The sequence below is a fragment of the Ochotona curzoniae genome, unplaced genomic scaffold (assembly GCF_017591425.1).
Source record: "Ochotona curzoniae isolate NIBS_2020 unplaced genomic scaffold, NIBS_Ocur_1.0 contig_64, whole genome shotgun sequence".
NCBI lineage: Eukaryota > Metazoa > Chordata > Mammalia > Lagomorpha > Ochotonidae > Ochotona > Ochotona curzoniae.
The window spans coordinates 25,624,878-25,641,710 of NW_024466502.1; the positions used below are offsets into that span (position 1 = coordinate 25,624,878).

The 16,833-nt window shown below is 40.1% G+C and overlaps 1 protein-coding gene across 2 annotated transcripts in view; it reads left to right on the top strand.

The window, feature by feature from the left end:
* KLF12 (Kruppel like factor 12) overlaps window positions 1-16,833 on the top strand; it is a 402,309-nt gene that overhangs the window by 174,565 nt on the left and 210,911 nt on the right. The window contains exons 1-2 of one of the 2 annotated variants that reach the window (XM_040991293.1): window positions 3,393-4,455; window positions 6,149-6,238. In XM_040991293.1, the coding sequence (XP_040847227.1) occupies window positions 6,173-6,238 (66 nt within the window). In that variant the 5' untranslated portion in view covers window positions 3,393-4,455; window positions 6,149-6,172. Of the gene's footprint in view, window positions 1-3,392; window positions 4,456-6,148; window positions 6,239-16,833 lie in introns of those variants that run through there. The other variant, XM_040991291.1, reaches the window with a different exon arrangement.

Sequence of the window (16,833 nt, forward strand, 5' to 3'; positions counted from 1 at the left end):
ATTTACAATAAAGTTTTTGGGGGCATTAGATAACTGGAGCAAGAATTCACCAATTTCTCTTCGTTAATTGCGTATCACCAATCAATAGAATCATGCCCAGGTATGTTTTGAAGGAATGAATGTGTGCATACACGAATGAGATAATGAATATAAAGCAACAAAACATACTTCTTTAATGTGTGGGGCCTGTCTGCTACTGTGTTGGCCCTTCTGCCCAACTCGTGGTGCTTGGTTTCTGTATCTGCAGCAAGAGCTCAAGCTATGTTCTGCTTCTCAGCCGTTCCTGTTTCCTTGGTTCTGGATTCCTGGGGCAGGGCCTGAGGATTTGTTCCGGTTTGTCCTGTTTTCTGGATGCTTTCTATGACGGAACTGAGTTCTCGCCTGTCTTTGCCTGTCATTAAGCCCACTGTGACTGACCCATGCTGACATCCCACTACCTGTTAACACGCATTGGATCTCTCCCTGGGGAGTTGTCCTGAGGTTTGGTTTCCCTGAGGTTTGTGCTTGGTGGTGGGTAGAGGCTTCTCATTCCATATTGTGTGTGTGTGTGTGTGTGTGTGTGTGTGTGTGTGTGTTCTGACCATTCCTGATCTCTCTTGAATCTCTCCTAAAGCCTCATGATTTAGTGAGTGGTGCTGATGGAATGGGGTGAATTTGACACAACAAAGGCCTTCACTGCATATTTATGAAAAGATTGATCAGCTCCCAACCTCCAAGTGTGTGCACTTTTGCAGAGTAGGAATAATGAAAATACTTCTCTATTGCAGCTTGAATTAATACCGGGGTAAAAAAATGTCATTTGGAAATTGAGTTGTCATTTTAAGCACCTTCTGCCCAGTGAATACTAGAAGGAAGTCAGGCAGCTGTTGTTATTTCGAGAAATGTATGGAGGCTTTTGGTTTCTCGCTTGTGTTGGGTTGGTTGCCCTTTTGAATAGCCTTCATTTTCAACTTGAATATGAATTTCAGTATTTCATGGATGGTTTAACAGCTTATAGGAAGTATTTCTAAATTATTAATATGAGTTGTATATTGTCATGGTTAGTTTAGCATTCTGTCAAGATAGGATATAAAATGATTCTTGTTATCAGAAAAATATGTCATGGCACAAGACATACACCTTTAATAATCTTTATGAGAAACAGTGTTCCTTATGTTTCAGGGTGAGAATTTTTGTGGAAGGGTTTTACTTTCCGGACTGAAGATAAAATATTTCAGGAAAATAAATAGGTGGATCATTGAAAACAGGATTTGGTGAAAATGACAGTAGTTTCAGTTGTTAATTCTGTTAATAAAATATGGGTATCTAATATGCTATTCATTTCCCCATTCTGCGAAGGAATAAAAGATGAAAAATGTAGCTAGAATAACAACTGTATTATATGTTTGAAATGTTATTTGTCTATGTTTGAACTGATGTTTACATTGTAGCATTTCAGGGACATTGATTATTGATAAGTCCTCAGAAAGATTTTGAAGACATGTAAGTGTAGAAAAATATAAGCTTATACTTCATCTGAGCCATTATAATTGGAAAGTAATGCCAAAACACTAGCTTCTGTATAAAATTTACAAGGTGAAATTACTTTATCACCGAAGTGTTTGGAACTGCTATGAAAATACAGAATGAGCCAGCAAAAGGTACAAATATTTTCAAAACACTGGATAGCAGATAATGTCATAGATTTTTTTCAAAGTTGAATTCATTATGATATTGGCCTGCTAAATAAATTCTGAGCAGTTTTTAGTGGAGAAATGAATACATTCATCAGGTTAAGTATATGTGCTAAAAACATGATATAAAGTAGGGAAAAAGTGAAATGATTTTAAAATCAGTGACTTGTCAGACTTAGTACTGTTATTCCCCCATATTATGATGTGCATGTGGGTGACCAAGAGTTTTCATGTTAGCTCTTGGGAAGACCGTGTCCCTGAGACTTAAGAATTCTGCTGTTGTGGCTTTCAATAAAGTGCTCATATTTTCCCCAGCTTTTTTTTTAATATGGAGAATGTGTTGATACAGGGATATGTAGGGGGTTAAATGGGTAAGTGGATACAGTGGATAACCGTACTGGGTTTGGAGTGAAGCTGTGCTACTCACTAACTGATGGTGTTGGCCAATATTCTCTGCATGTATCTCAGATGCCTCAATGTCAGGTAATATAAGGAGGACTTCTTATATTACTTTGAAAATTGAATGTGTACTCATATGCTCAATTAGCCCATGAGCTAGTCCATGATAACTATGCAAATAGTTAAGGATTATTATGTTTGTTATCAAGGTGAAAATTATAATTTTTAGTTCATGCCAATAAAATATTTGTTGCATATAATTAGATAATAATTATGAAGTAGGCATATTAACTTGTACGACTTATCCAAAAAGAGAAGACTCTATTGTTCTCTTGTTACAAGTACTGCAGCACTGGTTTGGGGAGTTCTTAACCTGTGGGTTAAGCTGGCATTACTTGGTGAGCAGGACTGGAAAACATTGGTAATAGTTTTTGTTGCTGTTATTATGGTAGGGGTGAGTAAAGGAAAAGGAGAGATTAACTTCTCTAAGACTTTTTTGTTTGTTTTTAATAAAAATACCTAATTCCTTTGTAGACTGATTCTGTTACTCTTTATGGACAGTAACATTTCTATCCAGATGGCATGCTTGCATTATAAGCCTCAGTGGAAGTGCCTCAGCCAACTTGGTGGACTGGGACTTGAATTGCTACTCATTTGTCCCCTATATCACTTCTGACTTAGCAGGCCAGTGGATCAGAGAGACATATTTATATTTCTCATGATCTGAGGGCAGTCATGAAGATTGATGCTGGATATAGATTTTAGTGTCATGTACCTATAAAAGCAAAACAAATACCAACTGCAATTTTTGGCTTATGTTTAGAATATGGACTGGCTAGTTCTTCATCATTCGACTTGTGCAAATGTACCCACAGTCGGGAGAAGGCATAAGAGAAGGCCCTTACCACAGGGTTAGAGGAGCAGGTTTAGAAGGTAGCCTGGAAAGTTTCCCCATTGAATGGTTTTGTGAGTTAGACTCACTGAAGTTCAGTCCCATCTCCTGGCTGCATATTCCACTTAGAATTATTTTGAGATGCTGGCATCAGTGGTCATTGCTGATAGCATGGAGTTTGATGAAGTGGGCTCCTGCTATGAGCTGCACTGTTGAGGTGTCAGATCTTTTATGGTTAACAGGAAAATCAGAATGCCATTCTCATTGAGTGCACATGAAATTAATATCTGGTTAATAAGTCCTATGGTACATTTTGGATTAATTACTACAGTTCATTCATGATGCAAACAACATATATACGTATGTGTGTGATATATGCCCATAAATTGTTACTCTGGTGGTTGCATAATTCAACGCACTTGTTGCAAAAATAATAATAATATAACACTGAGGTTGATGACTCTATGTTTTTTTCCTCTCGGGAATCAATTAAGCTATTGATTCTGCAATAAATACATTTTGATTAAGATCATGACAAGATGTGCTTGGAGACATTTCCAAATTGTTAGGAAGTATTATTCATTTCAAGTCTACAGTCAACTGAGAGTGTATGTGTCAGACCTTAGCTTAATGAGATAAATATATCAATATTTTGTTTCAGGGATTGTGTCTTCAGTGCTATTTAATTACCCTCCACTGTATAGAAACCACATGCCATCCAGAACAGTTTAGACTGTGCTGTGATGGCCTCCTGTGTTAATCCCAAACACGGTTAGAATTCTGAATGCACAGATTACTGCCACTTCGCGTCTAGTCACAACTGAACTTGAAGGCATAACACAGATAGAGTTTCCCTTGTCAAGAGACTTGAGCAGGTGAAGGTTGGCTCCCTGTCTGAACATTGTCATTTACTAATGTTTGTTATGGTTGTGGCTCTGAATGAGGATCCTGAGAAAAACCTTAAAGAAAAAAAAAATGATTATTTAAGGATTCAAGATTGCATTTCTTTTTTATCCACTTCTACAGGCAAACCAAAATGTCCGTTCTTTCTTTTACACATGTAGAATTATTCAAGAATAGCAATAAAAAAAATCTTCTAAAGCATCATGAAAATATAAGGATATTTAAGTGTGCTTAATGGAACATGGACACAGCCAGGTGTAATTTACCAGGTTTTAACTTTAAAGACCCCGGTTAGAGCTCAGGTTTTAGACTAAACAGTTTATCACAATCTGCGAGGAAAATGGTGGGAGTATATCAGCAGTAAATTGGTACAAAGCGCTAAAAGGGACATTAGCCTCTAATCAGATTCTAACAGTTCATTAAACTTGCCTTTCCAGAGCCTCTCTTTCTCTTCTCCTCCACTGCTTAGGTTTCCTTAATAAGGTGTCTTCCCTGTACGTCTGGCCAAGATCTCCTCCGGGTTAGGAAGTAATATCAGCTCATCACTCATTGTCTGCCATCCTGAGGGCTGCAGGATGCTATGTGAAGGTGGGTTCTTAGAGTCGTGAGGGATGGAGATGAGCGGCTGCCCGGCTATTGGAGGGGTTTCCTGAGAACACGTGGCACTGAGCCACGCTGCCTGTTTCCAATCACCCAAGCAGAGACCTGTTAGAATTTCATAAACATGCCCTTTGCGTAAACAACTCACAGGCCTCCACAAAAGGCTTGCAAATTTGGAACCAGTTGACTGAGATTGCTTGTAGCACCATGTTTCTAATCTGAGCTCTGGACTAGGCTACAACATCCTTATAAAATAGGAAAAAATGAACAGAAAGACAAAATTTTAAATGTATTGTTGGCAATTTGGAAATGACATAGGAAAGAATGTGACAGTACTTTTTTTTCTTCCTGTAAGTATCTAATAGTTAGATGGTATGAGCTTTTAAAATGCATTGGAGTTAACTCTAGAATTAATTTGCTATTTCTTCTTGTTGATTTTTCAAAGCAAATATTTGTGCTGAGAGGCCCTAGAAATCCTGTTTCTTAAAGTATTTCTCAAAGAAGTCGAGAAATATATGAAACAATTAGAGCTTCACTATACTGTACTCTGTTAGTATTTTTGGTAATATTGTGGCTTGTTGAGTTCTTTAATTTGTTGGTAAAATGAAAGACCAAACCAAGTAAATGAAAGACACAAACCAAGCAAATGAAAGGCATAAATGTCAAAGCTTCAAAAATTATATTAACATTTGTTGCCATACAGATAGAATGTCTATAAGCTCATTTTTCCTCTTATGGTGTCATGTGATGACATTCTGTAACTGAGCAAAACTTACCAACATAAATTAGCTGATTGCAGTTTTTTAGTTTAGTCTGTAACTGCAGTCACAGTAATATTCTGTGCATGTTATGGAATATGGGCCAGCGATGGCTTTAGGCAGTCATTGAGACGTGACGTTCAGATTCCCCTCATAGGTTGCTGATAAGGAAATCGCCAAAACAGTAGTACATAGTGGTCGAAATTAATCCTGACCTAATGTTTAAAAACTATTGTTTGGAATTTTATTGAGCCACACATGATTTTCCACTTGAACTATGCTGAGTCGAGGCAGACATCCAGTAACACAGAGAACAGCTGATCTTTGGCCTAGCTCTAACTTCAGGTGCATCAGTTCACATGAGGCTGACTTAGGTTGGTTGTGAAGTAGATGGCTGGAGGTCATTGATATGTAGGAATTTTTGTTTGATCATAATTTCCCTGATAGGAAAATTGAATGTGTCTAGACTTACATTATCTTCCCTAGACTTTAAGAGTATATAAATTATTTTATCTGATTTCTTTTATGAACATCTGTGCACAATGCAATGTCTTAAAGTAATGAAAAGAGAAAGTTGCCTTTTACTTCCTTGCACTATTGTGGAAGTGTGATGGATTGTTTCAGCCCCATATAAATTAATGTAAGGTTTATTACAGCCTGACCTCCACCCCCGAGGTCAGAGAGTCAGACTGATTAATTTTACTTCCTGGTCATTATTTTAAATGAAAGTTCCGAGTGGCGGGTGTGGAGGTGGGAGAGGGTAGGTAGATAATTGGTTATGCTGATCCTCTCACTTCATTATACTTCTTTGTTTAAAAAAATTAGGTTAGCAGCACTAAATGTACCACGGTGAAGAAGAGGATTGGACCAGCTGTCCTCTCTGGAATGCTTAATAGCCGAGTCTCTCTCTTTTTTATTCTCAGCATATCAACACCTTTGAGAACAGAATGTTAATGCTTGATGGGATGCCGGCAGTCAGAGTCAAAACAGAGCTTCTGGAATCTGAACAAGGGGTAAGCGGAGGTCTGCGGTGCCGCCCCATCTCCCTTTCTTGCCACTGGTGCCATTTCCAGAGCACCCAGAGGTTTGCAGAACCCTTCTCCTCGTTCCCTTCCCTGAGCTTATCTCTCCTACAAGAAAAAATATCATCTCAGATTGCAGCTGATTCTCAGCCATTCACAGCTTCAAATGTTATTCCCTTGAAATGGATTATATCATCAAACTGGGAGGGCCGAATGAACTCGTAAGATCCATATGGCTACATTTGAATGAGTGAATGTTTTGAAAAGTTAATAAAAATCTAAAGCAAAGAGGAAGTATTAAAAAAAAATAAGGTTGGAGCATAACTTCAATGTCAAAATTGCTTGGTTCTTCCAAGTTACAGGTTTTGGAATGTTACTGTTTGTTGCATGAATTTTTCTGTGATTTTGTACTGATTCCCCCCCCCCTTTAATATTTACTTTAAGCTCCATGAGAACCAAGAGAGGTCCGAGTTGACAAAATAGAGGTCAGTGAGTTTGAAAAGTTTCTAAAATTCAATGAACTATTATTGAGTGATACACAGCCAAATATATGGATCAATTTATGGATATTTAAGGACTAAGAGAACAGTTTTTTTTTCTTTCAAGGCATAGAAGATTTTGTATTGGATAACATTTACTGTTTCCAGAACTAAGAGCACATGTATTACTGTAATTGGGTGTTGCAGCTATCTCTCACACACACACACACCAAGAGGGGAAGGAAGAGAACTGTCGTCTGCTCCTTCAATCCCTCAATGTCCACAACGGCTTGCTCAGACCCAGAAACTGCCAGTTGAATCCATGTCTCTCATTTGGTTGGCAGAAACCCAATTATTATTGTTCTTATTTATTTATTTTTATTTGAAAGTTGTATTTACAGAGGGAAGGAGAAATTGAGAAGATCTTCTGCCCACTTGTTAGCTTCCGAAATGGCCACAATGGTTAGTTGAGTTAATCTGAAGCCAGGAGCCTCTTCTGGGTCTTTGAGTCTCATGGATACAGGTTTCTGAAGACTTGTGCCCTCCTCATCTACTTCCCAAGGCCATAAGCAGACAGCTGGTTTGGGATTAGAGCAGCCAATCCCTATTATAACATCATGTAACAATCTTAACATGATATGACGTGACGTGAGTATAGCATAGCGTAGGATGACATCACGTCCCCAACATAAACAGGTACCCATGAGGGATGGTGACAGCACAGAGTAGAGGATTAGCCTATTGACCCATGGATCCAGCCCAGAAACCCAATTATTTGAGCCATTTCTGTTGCTTCTGTCTGGAAGAGGGAGTCAGGAGCTGGAGCTGAGGATCATAGTCTGGCTTTCTGACACAGGTTGCAGCCATTTTAGCCACCGTGCCTAATACCTCCTTTACAGTTTATACATTTGCTTAAGCATTTACTTATTTTTTTTTCTGAAAGGCAGAGTTAGAAGAAGAGACAAAGAGGCCTGCTTGCCACTGGTTTATTTCTCAGGTGAATACCATATGTGTGACAGGGGCCCAACATGTTGTGCATGATCTGCTTTGTCATGTGTTTTTGCAGGGAGGTGAAACTCAAGCTGGCTCTCTCATATGGTATGGATGCCAGTGTCGCAAGTGGCAGCTTAGCCTGCTGTGTTCAAGTGCCAACCCACTCACTTTTTTATTTTTAAAGGTGTAACCACTGCTCATTTGGGCAAGTGTACTGTGACTATCTCCATTCTTTTTGTTGTTGTTGTTGTTGTTATTTTCTATGATACAATTTTATAGGTATAGGAATTGCTCCCTCTCCTTCCCCTTCCTCCTTCCCCATTTTCCCCCATACTGTTACTGTAGTACAGTCCTTTAGTTGCAGTCACAAGTGTAACATTCTCCTGTTTAAATGTGTCATAGCATTGTAGAGATAGGCAACGTACAAAATTTAGTATCATACTGCCAAGCTACAATTAACTGTTTCATTGGGAAGCCTCCTTTTATTTGTGATTAGAGATGCATGCTGCAATGCCTTTTCACCTCCTGTATGGTTGGCTCCATTATACAGATTATATATGTGTGTGTGTATATATATATGTATATATGTAAAAATACATACACACACACTTGTTTACCAGATCTCAGAGAATACATGATATTTGGGGTTTTTTGGAATGGCTTGTTTCACTGAGCACAATGTGTACAGTTGGGTTTTGTTGCAAATGTTAGGATGTCTTTCTTTTAAATGGCTGAGTAGTATTCCATAGATGTACCACCCTTTCTTTATCCATTGTTCTTTCCACCAGTGTCTGTGTTTTTCCATATCTTTGCTAATGTGGATTATGTTGCTATAAATACAAGGTTTCAGGTTATTTTCTCATATTCAGATTTCACTTCCTCTGGATATATTCCCAGGAGTAGGGTACTTTGGTCATCTGGTAGATCAGTACAGTTGTCTGAACACTCTTTTTAATAAACTACCACTACTTATGCAGCAGATGACAAACCTCATCAACTGAATACATGATTGCTACTTTGTGTATCTCTTTTTTATAATGAAAAACCATTCACATTAAAAGTCATTTTTTGTTTTTCTAATAATTATTTATTTGAAAGGAGGAGTTATAGCAATGAAGGGAGAGACAGAGAGAGACCGTGCATTGATAGGTTCACTCTCCAGATAGCTGCAGGACTATGGTTGGACCAGGCCAGACACAGGAGGACTCGCTCATGAGTACAGGTGCTCAAACATGAGGGCCATCTGCTGCTGCTTTCCCAGGACCATTAGCAGGGAGCTGGACTGGAAATGGTGCAGGGAGGCCTGAAACCCTCAAGGAGGTCAGCATTGCAGGCAGTGACTTAAGCCACTGTGCTACAGTGCCGGCACCAAAAGTCATGCTTTTGACTTGATTAAACATTCAAAGGCACTATTAAATGTGAGCAGAACTTCATGGTTATGGTCTAAGAATTAAAGTATATGAGCTCATGTCAGATCTCGTTCGAGCGTGCTGAAGGAATTTGTGTTGATGAGGTTTTAGGGGATGGGTCTTTTTAGCAATTTCTAAATTTCTGAGGCTTAAACTGCGATGTGTGGCATCTCGGTAGAAATTTTTCTGGTCAGTGTCAGGTTGTATTTAGAGTGGATTTCCGTGATGGTCGAAGATGTTATGTCACCTTGTGTGCAGCACTGATTTCTTAGCTCCAAGGTAACTGGGTGGAGCCTGTGAAAGTAACACAGCTGCACAGCTGACTACACGATCGAATGGCCCAGCACTGAGGCGCTGGAGCCTGCTGAAGAGCGAGACCAAGTGGCGGCTACCAGGGTTATTTACAGACGACCCTTCCGTGAAAAGTATGAGTTCACCTGAATTTTCTAGCTGGACTCCTCAAGTTAAAATCTTTGCTGTGAATGATCTCCAAACCTTCCAGAGTTCTAACCTTTATTGATTAACCTACTCACAGGTGGGATTTTGTTACTACTGCTTCTGCTGCTGAGAGAGCATTGTTTTTTATTCATTTGATAATCTAGATGCATTATCACCAGTTTAATTAAATCAGTTTCTAAGCAATCTATACAGATCATAATAACTCATTCAGGGAGAATTGCCTTTTTCCATTGCTGATGGGGACAAAAAAGTGAAAGAAGAAAGCAATCCATATTTCACAGTATTGCTTTTATATCACAATAACTTGTCTTAGCTACTCACCAGTAAACTTATTGAAGCAATATATTGCATGGTTAAAAGTGGGGGGGATGGGGCCCGGCGCAGGTGGCGCAAGTGGTTAAAGGTCCTCGCCTTGCACGCCCGGGATCCCATATGGGCGCCAGTTCTAATCCCAGCAGCCCCACTTCCCTTCCAGCTCCCTGCCTGTGGCCTGGGAAAGCGGTCGAGGATGGCCCGGGGCTTTGGGAACCTGCACCCGCGTGGGAGACCCAGAAGAGGCTCCTGGCTTCGGATCGGCATAGTATCGGCCCGTTGCGCTCACTTGGGGAGTGAATCATCGGATGGAAGATCTTCCTCTCTGTCTCTCCTCTCTGTATATCCGCCTTTCCAATAAAAAAATAATAAAAATAAATCTTTAAAAAAAAAAAAGTGGGGGATGCCTAGCAAAGGAGCTTTAGGGTCTTTATGATGATCCAGAGAGCTCTTGCCCCTGCATTCCCATTTTTTAGCTTCAAGGGAAGATTGCCTTTAACATTGAGATGTACAAAAACTAACAACCAATATTGCAAGAGGTCCTATAAGTATGAATAAGAATCTCATATCACATTATTTACAGAACGTATTATTCTGTCCTTCAATAGGGACAGAAAAAAAAATTGGAGCTTCAAAGGTACTTCTTCTTGCCTATTCATTAAAATCAACTTCTAACTTGTGGATGGAGCTGATATTAGTATTTTTTTCCTAGTCTAGATTACACGTGTTGGAGAAAAGCAGAAATTTAGTTTTCCGCATTAGTTTTGTACTTCTTAAATATTGACCAGTGTAATTCATTTTCTTTTATGATAAAGCTTTGAGTGAAGCATGCTGCAGTTTTCAATGAATGTACATGCATTAGCTCTGTAGACGTTAATACTTTTAGTACCATACTCTTTAAAATAGAAATAAAACCTAGTATCTCAGGGTTTTTATTTTTACCACATTACTGGAGTTTTCATTGGAGGGGATAGGGAGTGGAAGGCTGTGTTATGTAATTTCAGAATTTTATATACTATTTTTAGATAAGGAATTCTGGAATTTTGAAGATTACATGACTTCCCATTGAAGACATGAAATTTTTGAGACAGGTGATAAAACATACCCATGTCATAACCATGAATAAAAACAGCCAGACTTTGATACATTGCTTAGAGTTTGTCATCACTCCAAAACTCATAAAAATGCATTTTTAGCACACGGAAATTAATCTCAAGTCTTTTGGGGGAAGAAAAATTATTGTTTCTCTCAGGACTAACAGGAACATTTCATACCTTAAAGAAAGTAAGGGCCCAGCACAGTAGCCTAGTGGCTTAAGTCATTGCCTCGCATGCGCCAGCATGCCATGTGGAGGTCAGTTGGTATCCCAGCTGCTCCACTTCCCTTCCAGCTCCCTGCTTATGTCCTGGGAAAGCAGCTGAGAATGGCCTAAAGCTTTGGGACCCACCACCTGCGTGGGAGACCCAGAGGAAATTCCTGGCTTCCTATCGTCTCAGCTCCTGTGACAGTCCCTTGGGGAGCGAATCAGGGACAGAAGATGTTTCTCCTTCCCTCAGTAAATCTGCCCTAAAAGAAAGATAGTGGGACAGGCTGTTGGTATGAAAGGTTCTGGCTGCCTTGTCACCTGCTCTGGAAGAGTTTGTTGACTGTGTGTTTGATCCTCTCTCTCCATTCAGATTGCCAGCTCTTAAAGACCATGGCCACTGTTTCTTCTTCGCATTACTTGTAACTACTGACAATTTGCTAAGTGTTCAGTTTAACATAATTGATTCAGCTTGTTTCCCAGGTTAGCTAGAATGGTGAAAAATACACAACTAGTACATCTGCTGTTTGCCCCATAACAAACAGCATTGTTGGGGAAAAACAACCAAAAATATAAAAATCAGAAGAAGCCCTTCTCTGTTGGGGCTAAGGTCTTCATCTTGGAGCCACATGACCCAGCCACAGCAACATCTGGACATTAGTTCTTTGCGCCTTCTGTTTGGAGTTCTGCGACTCTTGCATTCTGGGTTATGTGATTTCTGAGTAGATTGTTGCTGTAGTCTCCTGTTCTGGGACTTTAGTTTCCTGTAGGCGCGTTGGTAACAGCACCTGCTGCTAAGCAGTCTGTAGGAAGGACATGCAATCCCGTGACATGCTGCAGGGCACAGCGAGGAGTGTTTCAGTGACTGTCTGTGACCTTTGGTGCTTGTGCCTGCTGTGCCAAGCACTTCCTGAGTGCTGTCTGCCTTTGGATGTTCTGACTTTATGAAGTGAAGAACTAAAGCAGGAAGAACATTGGAACTGTTAACACCAGAGATGAAGTGCATTGCTTCTCGGCCTTTTGGCTAAAATCAAGTGTCGAAGATGAGGTGCAGCTTGAAGAAGGGGTACTGCCTCAAAGACATAAAAAAGTGACTTTGTTACTGGCCCTCTTGTTTCCCAGTTTGAAGGACATTGGACAGTGGCTCCGAATCGCCAGGCCTCTGTGTCCTCATCTGTACAGTGGTGTTATTGGAGAGAAGGTTAGTCTGACATCTGTGAACCAGGGAAAGGACAGGGAGCAATACAGAGTATTTCTGATTATGAAGACTAAAGTAAGTTTCCATGCAGAGAAGTAAAAATATGAGGACGTTCCTGTAAGACAGACTTGGGTAAATATGTGCTCCCAGTCCGCCTGGGAGAAGCATGCCTGGTCTTCATCATTGCAGTTCTCCTCCACGAGGAAGTGGAGCTAACCACCAGCTTCCTAAGACACCTGCACCTGTGTGGACGGTACTGAAGAAATGTTCTTCTTTGGAAGAAAAACACCAGACAAAAGCACCATGGCTGCCATCTCATTTTTTTTAAATGCATTTCTGTTTCATTTAATGAGAAAGAGATCAAGAGAGCTTCCATCTGCTGGTTTCCTTTGAAAATACTCACAGAACTGAGGATGGGCCAGGCAGAAGCCAGGAGCCTGAGACTCTGTCCTGGGCTCCCATATGGAGGACAGGGACAGGAACCCAAGCGCTTGGGGCACATCATCTGCTGTGGAGCTGAAGCAAAGTAGTCAGGTCTCCAAAACGGAATGTGTTTTCTGAGCATCTCCAGAACAGCCATGCAAAATACCTTCCCTGCTGCCAGTGCTGCTACTAGTAGGCATTTCGGTATCTGAGCTAATTGGTAATTCTATATGTTGATTTAAGGCAAGATGCAAACTGGACACCTGTGTTCTTATTCACATTTTTAATCAGGTGTGTCTGCTGAAATGAGTAAAATTATATTTTATGTGATGTGGAAAAATATAATAGTGACTCCATAGAAAAAGTACTATGCTAACACAAAAATGATACAGAAAAATGATCAAATGCTGGTATTTGATCACATTTTAAAAAGGGTACTCAAAGATCATGTTTCCAGATAAAATGATACAAAGTGTAGGAGTTTTTAAAAATATATAAAAATTTATTTATGTGAAAGAGTTACACGATATAGGAGGGATGACATGGTTCAGCTCCCTAAATCGATTAAGTGCATTTCAGGGTCTGCAAAGGGAAGCAGGAAGGAACCCTTTCCCTACTCCATCACCTCTGGGTGCTTGTTTCTCAGGGTGCCCAGGCCCTCAGGTTAGAGGTCCCCTCCCCCACAGAGCTGGCAGCCACTGTGGCACGGCACGCTCTCCTGCAGGACCTTGGCCCCTGAGCAGAGCCTGAGGAAGCCGCTGCAGCACAGAGCGCCTGCAGGCGCCTGGAAGCCGCTCTGCTGAAACTTATTGGAGCAGAGCTTGTGCTTTCTGTTTCTCAGTATTCCTCTTCTTTTCCGCCCAGAAGCATACGAAAAGGCAGGGCCCCTAACTATGGCTTCATTAAGATGCTGGTTATTGTAGGGACCTGATTGTCATACTATAGAACTAAAGGAATTTGGGGACTGGAGCTGTTTTGAAAAGCCCCGATTTTCAGCTTAATAAAGAGATTGGTACAAGTATTGTAGCTGAGTCCCAAAGTGTTCTGTGTCATCCTCACTCAAGACAGGCAGTTACATCCCAATTCAATTGCACAAAGTGTGAGGAACCAGTAAGACGCCTTACTTTGTCCTCCGGTAAACGTTTATGTCCAATTTTATATTGAAGACTTAGAATGCCTCTGTGTGTAAAGACTTAGCAAGACAGTTCTGCCTTAATGACTTTATCAGAAGTGAAGAAAAGACATTATTAAAAATGCCACTTGCAGTACCCTTTAACAGGGACTCATTATCTCCCCTCCTACTGCGGAACAGCGGCCAGCAGCGCTAGTAAATTGGTAGAATTATCTTGGAAATATGAATTTGCTTATCATTTAATATTCTCTGATGTCCCACTACTTGAGATCTTTTGATCTGTGCTGAAGTTTTGCATGTCGCTACCTGGCTTCAAAGAAAAGCATATGCAGAAGCTGTATTATTGGTAATGTAAGAAGACTGTTTTTTTGGTGTTTTGGGTTTTTTTTAAGCAGAGAAAAAAGTACACTTGTAAAACTGCTGCTTAAGAGAAGAGATACATTCCACTAAAGATGCAGAGTTGAACTGATTTTTAGTAATGTCAGAATGGCCAATAAATGTATTAATAGAAAGAATTAAAAATCAATGAGCTGTGATGGTAATTACAGATGATACCCCAGGGAAATATAACAGGAGACAAATCCTTTTCCTCAGGGCCTGCCCTAGGCAAAGCTCTGAAGGTGGCAATTCTGCCTTTCTTGTTTTAAAATTATCTTTTCTCCTTCATGGTCCTTTTCTTGTTGCCCACAGTCCAGATATCCTGAGTCCCTGATGACGGTCAGGTTGTCCATAGATGAACTGGTTCTAGCTTCAGTCTCAGTAATTGAGGAGAAGAGAAGGTACTATATTTCCAAGAGTGATTTCCATTCTTGTAGAGTCAGTACATTATGTAAAGGAATCTTTCTTAAAGAAATTTCATGCTCTGCGTCATTTAGGAATTGTGTTGTGAGCATCTGTAGCCTTTCCAGGATATCCCAACCATGCAGGATAGTGGTCTGCTTTGTCTGCTTGTCTTTGTGATAACATATGCATAATCTGGCTCTTGTATGTAGATGGTCCCTCTCATGCTCTCTTTGCTGCAAGGATCCCAGGATTTGTCCTGTTTCTCATAAAACCATCCTGTTTAATTCTTGGATGACTTTTGCTTCTGACCACAAGATTTACTGCGATCAGATGATTCTTTTGTCATAAACAGCAAAGCAGTATGCAGGATCCATGGGAGATTAGCACAATAGGAGATGAACTCTGATTCTTGGCTGAAAATCAGGTGAGAAGAAGCCAGGCCAGACCTAGCAGCCGGGGGTTTGGAGTCAGCACAAGCAGTATCCAGGAGAGAGGAGCTGTGTGAAGAGAGACACTTCTAAAGATCTATGAGATTGGCTGGTGACTTGATGTTCTCATGTGTGTATGGAGAAAGGCAATGAAGAGGTAACTGGCTGGTAATATTGGCTGAATTATTGTTGAAATCGACATACCATGTCACCTATCTGAATGGAGAGACCTGAGTGGGAGGAGAGGGGGATGTAGGAGGCCACTGCTTAGTAGTGGGTTCAACCTCAGTTCTCCAGGTGGTCTTTGCTAGCTCTGCTGTGACAAATCTTGGAAGCAAACACTGGAAGAATGAAATGGATCCATTGTGCCACAATAAACATCTCTTCCAAATGAATACAACGAAGTCTAGCACCAAATAATTATAAATTACACTAACATAGTGAAAGTTACCAGTGTTGGATAAAAAAAATGTGTTTATACATATACAGTGGAATATTATTCAAAGATAAAACAGAATTGGCTGCAAATAGTTACAACTAGAAATGATCATAGTAGCTAAAATAAACCTAACACAGACAAATATCTTATATGTTCTCTCTCATATGTGTAAGTTAAAATAGGAAAGGAATACTTGCTGTAGTTTTGATTTTGATTTTGTTTTAAATCTTTTTTAAATGAATGGATGTGAATTATGTGCTACTGTAATTCCTATTTTGTGATTGTTTTTAAAAGTAAGAGTGAATTTGAATATCTTCATTTGGTTATTCTTTTTTTTAAAGATTTATTTTATTTTTATTACAAAGTCAGATATACAGAGAGGAGGAGAGACACAGAGGAAGATCTTCCGTCCGATGATTCACTCCCCAAGTGACCGCAGTGGTCGGTGCTACACCGATCCAAAGCCGGGAACCAGGAACCTCCTCCAGGTCTCCCACGTGGGTGCAGGGTCCCAAGGCTTTGGGCCATCCTCAACTGAATTCCCAGGCCGCAAGCAGGGAGCTGGATAGAAAGCAGGGGAGCTGCCGGGATCAGAACCGGCACCCATAGGGGATCCTGGGGCATACAAGGCAGGCACTTTAGCCACTAGGCCACGCCGCTGGGCCCCATTTGATTATTCTTTATACCACTTGCTTCTTTTCCTGCTAAACTATTTTTTTTTAAACTCTTTATTTGGTAAGACCTTTAAGCAGTTAACTATAATATAATATTAAAATGATTTCAAAAAATAAAATGTTAAGAATCCAAAATTAACATATGTGTACAGGAGCAAAATATAATTTATAACCAAATCAGTGGAAACACACCACAATGGTGTATTCAGTTCACAGGCCGGGGTCATAAAACAGATTTGCTTTAGGATGTGAAGGAAGATGGGGATGTTATGAGAAGTGAACCAAAAGGTAGAAAAAAAGTAAAACATTAATGTTAGGGATGAAACATCAGAGATCTTCAAAATGAAATGAGTGCCACACCCTAAGGAAAAGCATTGAATGAGTATATAACAATAGAAACTGTGCAAAATAAAGCCCACTGAGAAATAAAGACTGAAAATAAAGTGCACCCCCTGTTGAACCATGAATGAATAATTAACTCAACATTGTGCAGGTGTGATACAAACAGCAAAGCTCAAGTGGTTTGAAATTCATTGAACTGGCAGGAAAAAAAA